The sequence below is a fragment of the Diospyros lotus genome, chromosome 15, assembly GCF_014633365.1.
Source record: "Diospyros lotus cultivar Yz01 chromosome 15, ASM1463336v1, whole genome shotgun sequence".
In the NCBI taxonomy this organism is placed as follows: Eukaryota; Viridiplantae; Streptophyta; class Magnoliopsida; order Ericales; family Ebenaceae; genus Diospyros; species Diospyros lotus.
In genome coordinates, this window is record NC_068352.1 from 24,343,334 (window position 1) to 24,353,408 (window position 10,075).

At 35.2% G+C, this 10,075-nt stretch overlaps 1 protein-coding gene across 1 annotated transcript in view; it reads left to right on the plus strand.

Annotated features, from left to right (window-relative positions):
- LOC127791648 (protein STRUBBELIG-RECEPTOR FAMILY 3-like) overlaps nucleotides 1-9,503 on the plus strand; it is an 87,833-nt gene extending 78,330 nt beyond the window's left edge. Inside the window, exons 5-11 of the mRNA XM_052321625.1 lie at nucleotides 7,088-7,159; nucleotides 7,249-7,320; nucleotides 7,409-7,480; nucleotides 7,565-7,630; nucleotides 7,769-7,834; nucleotides 8,978-9,377; nucleotides 9,468-9,503. Coding sequence (XP_052177585.1) covers nucleotides 7,088-7,159; nucleotides 7,249-7,320; nucleotides 7,409-7,480; nucleotides 7,565-7,630; nucleotides 7,769-7,834; nucleotides 8,978-9,377; nucleotides 9,468-9,503 — 784 coding nt within the window. The remainder of the gene's footprint in view (nucleotides 1-7,087; nucleotides 7,160-7,248; nucleotides 7,321-7,408; nucleotides 7,481-7,564; nucleotides 7,631-7,768; nucleotides 7,835-8,977; nucleotides 9,378-9,467) is intronic.
- Nucleotides 9,504-10,075: the final 572 nt, after the last annotated feature.

The following is a 10,075-nucleotide window of genomic DNA, read 5'->3' on the forward strand; positions in this document are numbered from 1 at the left end:
ATCTTCTTATTCACTGCGGGTACACAATTCCGCCTCAACCTGCCTAACCTACACTAGCCCAGCCATCACTGGTCACCTCCCACTGCCCCACAGCCACCGCCCGATTCCTGCGCGTAGCTTGCACGCACACGCATAACAGCGTTGCCAGCTACTGCTGGCCTTCGCCAAGCCTCCACAGCCTCGCTGGACATTGCCGCAACTGTTGTCGGCCGCACCCTACCCACTCAAGCTGCTGCTTCGCTCTGCCTCCCCTTGTTACAGCAGTTTTTAACCACCCATGGCCGCACGTCTGCTTCATCTTCATATCACCATGGCTAATCAGCCTTGCATCGCCACCAGGCAGCCTCCGATGAGCTTCAGGCTGCTTCTTCTGGCCATCCATGATGGGCTTCCAGCCCTCTCTCTCGATCTCACCATTTCTCTCTGCATCTCTCGCATTTTAGATCCAAATCTGAAGAAAATAATCCTAAACAACCTGATGCGTATATGTGTATATATATTCATGTAAATTACACATCTAAACCTCAATTTTGTCTCTATTTCATCTATGAAATTCTCTAATTGCAATTACCCCTTAAACATCAAATTAATTTGCATTACGATATCGAAAATCCAAAATTAATAATTCATGGCTTACTCGATAAGGACGATTTTATCCCTGCGCCATCACTAGACCCTTGTTTTGTCTCGAAACCATTCCAGGGTTTATCCTTACGCGAAACCAGAGCCCCCTTAGGGTTTCGTTGATTTCTCAGGAGTCCCCTACGATGATTCGATTTTTCAGCTTAAATCGAAGCTGTATTTTAGGTGTACCAAAAACCGTCTCAATTTCGATTTCTTTTAATACCATAAATTCTATCTCGAAACGCTCATCGAGATCATATCATTTTTCTTAGACAATTACACTCCGAGACATTCCCTACAGTCAATTCGATACTTATAACTACTATCAATCCAATTTTTCGGTATTCTAAACTTGCTTAAATTATGTGGCAATCTCACAAAAATATGGGATCTTATAATGGGGAACCTTTATAAGGGTTGCCAAACAACATCCGACGGTCGAAAAGTTGTTTGTCGTAGATCTACCCCTAAGAAGCCACCACCTGTCACACATTTAAAGAGCTACCAGCTACATGTCTATAACACCCCACTTCCCGAGCGTAATGCCTCGAATCTCGAAACCACGCGCACCACGAATCAAAGTGTGAAGAGAAATGCTTCACTGTAAGACCCAAGCTGGCTCTAGATGCCTTTAGAATCAACATCTGTTCAAACAAGATTGTGCGTCAACTCAGCCATCCATCTCGGCTGAGTTCTAACGATATCGGGTCCTAATGACAATCCAACTCTCCAAAATTGGCCTATGCAGCAAAAATCACCCGGACTTCACTTTTCTAGCTCGAACGCTCGCTTCTCGAGCATCCAACCTGAGGGGTTGTGAACCGTCTGAGCCCAATCTCAGCCTAATCCTAGCCTTGCACTAGCTTGCAGTCCCATCATTACAACCCCATGATAGGTATCTGCACGCCCGCTCCAGATCTCATCTTTATTAATGGCAGATCTCATTCTCATTAATGGCGGATCCCATCCACATTAATGAGTGTCTCGTCAACACCATGCCATAACCTGAGAATCTCCACTGGCGTCGTATACTTAGTCTCATCACCTACAAACACACGACGCATGCATGCAGGATAACATCTCCTCCTCCTATATCAACCAGCTATTTTCAAAATCAATGTATGTTCTTCTCTCTGACCTATTGACTCTCTGCCATTTTCCTACTCCCTTACTTACTCGAGCGTCGGAGTACTTGCAGGTGTCAGCTGCCCCTCGAACGAACCCATCGCCAGAGCCCACTCCCTGTCGTGGCGGTCCCTCCTTCGATTGCTCCCTTCGGTCAGGAAGGAACAGTTTCCAACTTGACAAATCAACCAAAGTTGCTATCCAAAGTACTGACTCATCTTATTTTATGTTTTTTTTATATGTTAAACTATAAGATTAAATTGACTCGAAAATTCAGATATAAATGTAATCAAAATAACGAAAAATTTGAGATGCTACATGAAAAAAATGTCAAAATATAGAAATTAAATTAATTAAAAAATACATGTACAAAAGTATAATCAAAATAATAAAAAAATTTGATGATCACAAAAAAAAAAAAGCAAAAATACAAGAGAAAAAATATGAGTTTGGGCATATTTTTCGACTTCTATTTATTATTGTGCAGTGAAGGAGATGTGTCATTTGAAGAACGAATAACTATTGAATCGGACCATTTATTTTGATAGTTGATTTTTATATATTAACCAAACTAGGGTATCAACTAGTAACTAATTTTCCAGTCACACGGAATGGTTCGATCTGATTCCAACAAGATTGTTTTTTTTTTTTTTCCTAATAACTAAGCATTGACAAAATTTATGCATAATAAATTATTTTATATTTATGTGTATAGATATCAGGCATATATGTATTACTTTTTGTTATATTAAATTTGTATTTAATATTCATCATTAAATCATATGAGCTTAATAATTGTCTTTACTCATGAGGTCACATGCTTTGACACGACATATCAATTTCAATAATTAATTACATAAATTTTACTAAAACATCATGTAATTTGGTATCCTAAATACATATAAATACCCTTAAATTCAAATAGATATGGTAGATTTTTGTAATGTTGCTTAAACTTTTTAACATTGTTCTTCCATTGATTTATTAAAAACATATAATTATGGATTGGTTTATTTGGATCTGACTTGCTTAGATTCGTCTCATATTTGTGGTGAATCATTCCCTATCAAAGAAAGACATGGAGTGAATTGTACAGCTATTAAATATATTTAGGTCTAATTAATTTTAATTAAATTATCAATTTATATTATTTTATTATAATTGTGACTTGCCATTTGATCCAAACACGGGGACAACAAATTTAGTCATCTCCATGAGTATATGATAAAGTTTATTTATTAGGGTAGTATGGATTGAATTGTAGTGCCATGGCACAATTCAACTGAATAAATTTTAAAGGCTTTAAATTGGTTTGATTTTGGAGTATTTGGTGTGGATGCTTGCTAACCTTTGTTGCATTCCTGGTCATATTAACAAAAGCTTTAAGTATATCATCTAGTGAATAATAGTGGGAAATCCTATTTTACCCTAGTTTCAAGTTGAGTCAATGAGGGTAAAATAGGATTTTCAAATATTATTGCAAGGGAAGTTGGTTGAGCGTAGGGTTAGCAATTTTTGACACGATCCAATTACACAACACGAAATAATATGAAATTAAGCGGGTTAGGATTAGGGTTAATCGAGTTCAGATTATAAACGGGTTGGTTATTTTCGTGTCTTAGGTGAGTCAACTCATTTAGACACGTAATGATCCATTTAATTAAACGGGTTAATGGGTTTATCCGAACACGTTAACATGATTATATACGAAATGACATGTTTAATTAAAAGAGTTAGTGGGTTGATCTGAACAGGTTAACACGATTATATACGAAATGACACATTTAAGACTAATTTATAAAAATAAATTAAAAATAATTATAATATTAAAAAACTATTATGTATTCAAAAATTTATGATTATAATTTAATATTTATAATTAGTAGATCTAATATATAAATTTTTAAATATTTGGATCTCATGGTTATAAAAATTATAAAATAAAATAATTATAATTAGTATATCTAATATATGTGCTGATTGTTGAGAATATTCATATTTTAATAAGTTAAACGTATTTTATTCATGTTAATAGATTTTTATTCGTGTTAATGTGTCGTGTCGTGTCTGTTTAATAAGTGGGTTATCATGTCATGTCTTTTGTCTATATTTAATTTATTTGTTAAGCAAGTTACACGTATCGTGTCGCATAATCTGTTTAATAAATATGTTCGTGTTAGGATTAAGGATTTTAACATGATTAATTAATTATATTATATTCGTGTTTATTATAATCATATTATACATGTGTCTCGATTTGACATGACTACGACTCGTCAATCTATTTTGCCACCTCTAATTGAGAGGGCAAATTTAAAATTATTATTATTGCTCCATCTGTGTGCAATTTCGGGTGTACTTTAATTTGCTGCTTGCTTCTTGCGTCTACGTGCATTTGTGATAATTAAATAAATAAATACTAAATTTATAAGTCAAAATAAATGTATAAAGGACACTTATCATCTGTCGTCCTCCTCCAAGTTCAAGCTCTCTTTACGCTCATTTCTGATCCCAGATTTGACTTGTCTTTCCTTTTTCTGTCTCGTACTTGCTACCTGCTTGGAATGTAATTCTAGTTTATTGGTTGCTGGATTTCGAGGGATTTCGGTTTTGCGAGGCGAGTGGTGCTTGTGAATTGTAGAGCTATGATGAGATCACTGACATTTGTTCTGTTTTTGCTTGGCTTTTCAGATCATTGGAGGTTGGTCCGTGGGCAATGTGACGAGAGGTGGCTTGTTGGAAAGAGGGAATTGAAGAGAAAGGCTGGGTTTGAATGATGGCTAGCAAGAGATCTGCTATAAATTGTCTGAGCTGTGCACAGGTCTTTACGGCGTTTGTATTGATCTATGCGGCACGACTTTTGCATGGATATACTAATCCTGCGGACGGTAAGGATGAACTCACTCAAGTACTTCTTACTTTCTTGTGCTGGTTGGTTGATTAGAAATTGAAGGGGAAGAAAATAAACAAAAACAAAAAAAGAAAAGAAAAGGAAGAAAGAGACAGGCTTCTGTTACCATGCCTCCTTAATTAAAACCGAAAGCTCATGCACAGTAAGCTAGAGGGCAGTGCTTTCTTGGTTCAATTGGTCCAGTAATTTTTTTTTCTTTTTTTTTGGCTATTTTTATTTTCCTGAGGTGGCGTTAAATGAATTGTGTAATATTTACTTTGAATATTGTTGTCTTCCTGTGCTTCGGCTACAGCTCCTGAGTGATAGTCTTAAAATTCTGATGCATTCCCTCTCTAAAGCATTTTTGCTTTTGAATTTCTTCTTGTTTATGAGTGCGTTTTCTACAACTTTTGGATTGTATAACTGGTTGTTGCTTTATGCCCTCCATTGGAGTTTAAAGTTGATAAGTTACTGAAATTTTCTCACAAACGTGGTGTATTATGCCATTCTTTTCCGTTGAGACAGAAAAGAATGGCATGTCTTTTTCTTTTTCATGTTGAGACAGATAAGTTACTTCTTACTTTCTTGTGCTGGTTGGCTGATTAGAAATTGAAGGGGAAGAAAATAAACAAAAACCAAAAAAAAAAAAGAAAAGGAAGAAAGAGAGAGGCTTCTGTCACCATACCTCCTTAAAACCGAAGGCTCATGCACAGTAAGCTTAGTTCAATCAACCCAACAAAGTTGAGGCTTAGGCAAAAAGGTTCGTTTAGGCCTTCGAGTATTAATATAAAAATAAATAATATATTTTTTATATAAATATTTTATTATTTTATTAAAAAAATAAAATTCAATCAATTATAAAATATAATAATCTTTTAACGATAATAAATTTTTAATTAAATTATAATGTCTTAGATATAAAAAAAAAGTGAAAATAACTTACTATAATAAATAAAGAAAAACAAAACTAATTTTTCTTAAAACTTTAAGAAGATGAGTGGGAGAAAAAATTATACATTCATGATTCTTTTATAGAAAAAATCAAAATAAACTATTAAACTGATAGTATTAAAAAGATAAAATTCACCAATGATTAATAACTTTTCATTTTACAAATATGTGTTGAATAAAAAATATATATTTTATTTGATTATCTAAGTCAGTTAATAAAATATTATTATTAAAAATATATATATTATAATTTTTTAAAATTTGAGACTTTTTAAATTTGGGGGCCTTATGCCATGGCATAAATGACTTGATGGTTGGACTGGAACTGAGTTCAATTGGAGTAATTATTTTTTTTCTTTCTTTTGGCTATTTTTATTTTCCTGGGGTGGCGTTAAATGAATGGTGTAATATTTACTTTGAATATTATTGTCTTCCTGTTTCGGCTACAGCTCCTGAGTGATAGTCTTAAAATTCTGATACATTTCCTCTCTAAAGCATTTTTGCTTTTGAATTTCTTCTTGTTTATGTGTGCGTTTTCTACAACTTTTGGATTGTATAACTGGTTGTTGCTTTATGCCCTCCATTGGAGTGTAAATTTGATAAGTTACTGAAATTTTCTCACAAAGTGGTGTATTATATCTTCTTTGTTTCTCTTGTTTTTTCCGTTGAGAATGAAAAGAATGGCTTGTCATTTTCTTTTTCATGTTTCACATTCCCCGAAACTATATCTGCCTTTCTGGGAACTTTCTCCTAACTGCCCCCTAGATTCCTTCTTGCGGCATCTTTGATGCTTTACTAAATTTTTTCCCATTGCTGCCTATTTTCCTATGGAATTTCTCTATCATTGTTCACTGGATTCATTTTCTATGCTGGATCAGTTGCTGCAATTAATGGTTTATATGCTGCACTTGGATGCCCGTCGCTTCCTGGATGGGTTCCTAATGGTGGAGACCCATGCACTGAGTCTTGGCAAGGAGTTGTATGTAACAATACAGATATTAGTTCAATGTATGGAAACCCTTCTGCTATTGCATCTTGAGATATGATTTTGTCAACAATGCCAACTTTCAATCCTCATACAATAGTACAATTTTTCAGAATTCTTATTGATGCAAATTTGGGAGGAGAACTAGGTGACAGCTTAAGCTCATTTTCTTCTATCAAAGAAATGTATGTTGCAACTCTCTCTCTCTCTCTCTCTCTCTCACACACACACACACACACACACACACACAGTATGATGTGTGCACTTTAATTTCTCTATTAATGCCATCCCAATGCTTTTGCTATTATTTGTTGCAGACAACTGAGCAACAACAACATTGGGGGTAGCATTCCTTCCAATCTTCCAATGACCTTGCAGACCCTGTACGTAATGCCATATTATATTATGTTGGATTTGTTTCATTTTGTACTTCAGGTTATTTATGATCTTGATTTTCCTTAGCATTTTCTATCCATTTATGCGGAACATATAATAGCCTTTACCTTTGGCAGTTTCCTTTCAGATAATGAGCTAAGTGGAAGCATCCCAAGTTCTTTGTCGTCTCTAACTCTACTGTTCGCTATGTAGGTTTTCTCCCTCTTTTCTCTATGTTATCAAGGTTGCTTGTTGCAAAGAGCTTGGTTCGCTGACAATATATCTTTTCATATTTCAGGTCTCTCAATGGCAATCAATTGACTGGAGAAATACCCGACGCCTTTCAGGACCTTATAGGGTTGTTCAATCTGTAAGGCTTTATTTCTTTGGCAAGTGTCTATCGTCACGTTTTACTTCCCCAGTTGTTGGTTATTCTTAGACTATTAATCTTGATGCAGAGATTTATCCAGCAACAATTTGAGCGGACAACTTCCGCCCTCACTGGAGAATTTGTCATGTCTGACCACTCTGTGAGTAATTTATCTCATTCATGCACTTGCTTTGTACCCATTCCATCTGTGTGAATGAAGTTAACATTGTAATTGACTTGACAGTCATTTGCAGAATAATCAGCTTTCTGGGACTCTTGATGTTCTACAAGATCTTACACTCAAAGATTTGTACTCTTCTCAACCATGACACTTTCGTAGAATGCTTATGTTTTGAGGAAAATAACTGTATAACTAAGTTGGTAAGGTGAGATACTGTTAGCTCGTAGTTTCTTGATCTATATTTTCTTTTCCCTTTCTTTTGAACAGGAACATAGAGAATAATTTGTTCAATGGGCCTATACCTGATAAGTTGCTGAGCATTCCCAATTTCAAGTAAGAGCTTCAGCTCTAAAATTTTGGCTTATTTCTTCTTATTATGCATACTTTAACATATGAGGTTGGTGTAGATGTTTGATATTCTCTTCTCTCTGGAAATTTCATTATTTGTAGTGGGTGTACTTATGGGAAGCACCTCATAATAAAGGATAAGCAGTTAGATACCTAGAGATCATTTTACCATTTGTTAGAACACTACATCTTTGTTTACCAATTTTGTAGAAGTCTTCATTGCATATGAGATTCCTAGCTTTCATATTTTCTGAAAGAACAAATTTTTGATTGTTGTTAGTAAGTTTCAAAAAAGTAAAGTTGTCATAAAAGAACAGATAGACACGTTAAACTTTGAGCACTCTCGTACTGACCCGGTCATACATGTAATTGTCTAAATATTTAAAAAAAAAAGATTGTTTTATGTTGAATGCAGTGTCATAACATGTAATGTAACACTTCTTGTTGGTTTACTTTATCAATATGATGAAATGCAATTTCCTTGACTAGTAAGTTATGGAATGTAATGTAACACTTCTTGTTGATTTTAATTAGCATTATCTTAAGATAGACATTAATGCATACTGTCACCACATCTAGCTGTGTGAGCTCCTGCATTTTCCGAAAATCACCCTGTTTCCTTTGTGTTGGTTGTCATGGCACTCTTGCTTCGAAGTGATACACGCTATTTCATTTCATAATTTAATAATTACAAAATTTAGGATCCTTAGATGGAGCTCTAATTATGTTTCACCTATCATTTAAAAGTAAATATGCTGCAAATAGATGCAGGCTTTATTATATTATTAAAATTTAAAATATAGGTCCGTCCATCCCTAATGCCACATAAATTTGAATGGAGTGCAGATTTTTTCTTTCATTTTTAATTATATCATCACTGTACGTCCACATACCTACCCTGTATAGGTTTCTAAAGCACTAATTAATCAGAATAATAAGGCTCTCTACATACTGTTATTCTCAATTGAAACTGTTGCTTCAAGTCATATCTAATTTACAAATCAATTAAGTGTTCTCATCTTTTTGGTCTTCGCAAACTTTTTAGGATCTGCAGAGGGGACACCTAAGGGATCAATCTAAATTTGTTATTTTATACTCGTAATTTTCAATTTTATTTTTGTCTTGCAGAAAAGATGGGAATCCATTCACCCCATTACCTTCACCCACATCCCCAACAACACCACCTCCACCCCCACCATTTTCTGGGCCACCATGTTCTGGAAAAGCTCCAGGGGGAAAGGTTGATGGACCATGTGAGGAATCAAATGCCAAAAGATGCAAAAAAACTACCAATAGGGTAGTTTGGATATCAACTGGTGGGGCGGTGTCATCATTTATAATTTTGGTATTAACAATTTTGCGTTCCATGCCAAGGAGGCCAGAATTACCAATTTTCTTTGTTCCCATAGGGGCGCCCGAGCAGCCTCCGCCGAAGGTGGAAAAGCCCAAAAGTCCATATTCAAATTCCCCCGCACCCACTTGCTTGGATGTGCCGCAATGTACCTGCCCTCCACCAACTAGGGTCTTGGTGAGACGCCCGCAAGGTTGCGCGTGTAATGACTCATTAGTGGATCAAGAGTTTTATTTGAATTATGATTCATTATGTAAGATAATTTAGCATCGAGAATTTAGTGCTAGAAATATTGTGATTTAATGAGGCCATGAGTGAATTGATTTAGATGTTGAGTATTAAGGCATGGGCCTTAGCAATGAATTGAAAATTCTTAAATAGTGGGCCTAAATTAGGTTTAGGCCAAGGGTTGAAAGGTCTAATGCAATGGATAGTTGGAAAAATTAAAATAAGCCCATCTCTAATGGATTGGGCTACTGGAATTAGGTTAAGTTCAAGTGCAAATTGTGTTGTATTTTATTAAGTTAAAAGGAAATGAGTTGAACCCAAGTTGAAAAGTTAATCCATTGGGCCTAAAAATGAGTTGGGCTATTGAATTGGGCTTGAGCCCATGTGCAAAGGGTAAAATGGAAATTTCGTAAACGGGTATTTTATATAAATAATTTTGTGTGTATTATTGGGTGAAAAGAAAATGAGAAAAGAAAAGAAAAAAAGGCAAATGTCCAAAATGGGTTTAAGGAAGGCATTGGGTGTGTTTTAAAGAAAAGGGCAAAGTGGTAATTGGCCAAAGGGATGGTTGGAGAGCTAATGGCAGCACATTCCTCCCCCATACCTCCTCATTTTTCTTGTCTTTTTTTGCTCTCTCTCTTCCCTCC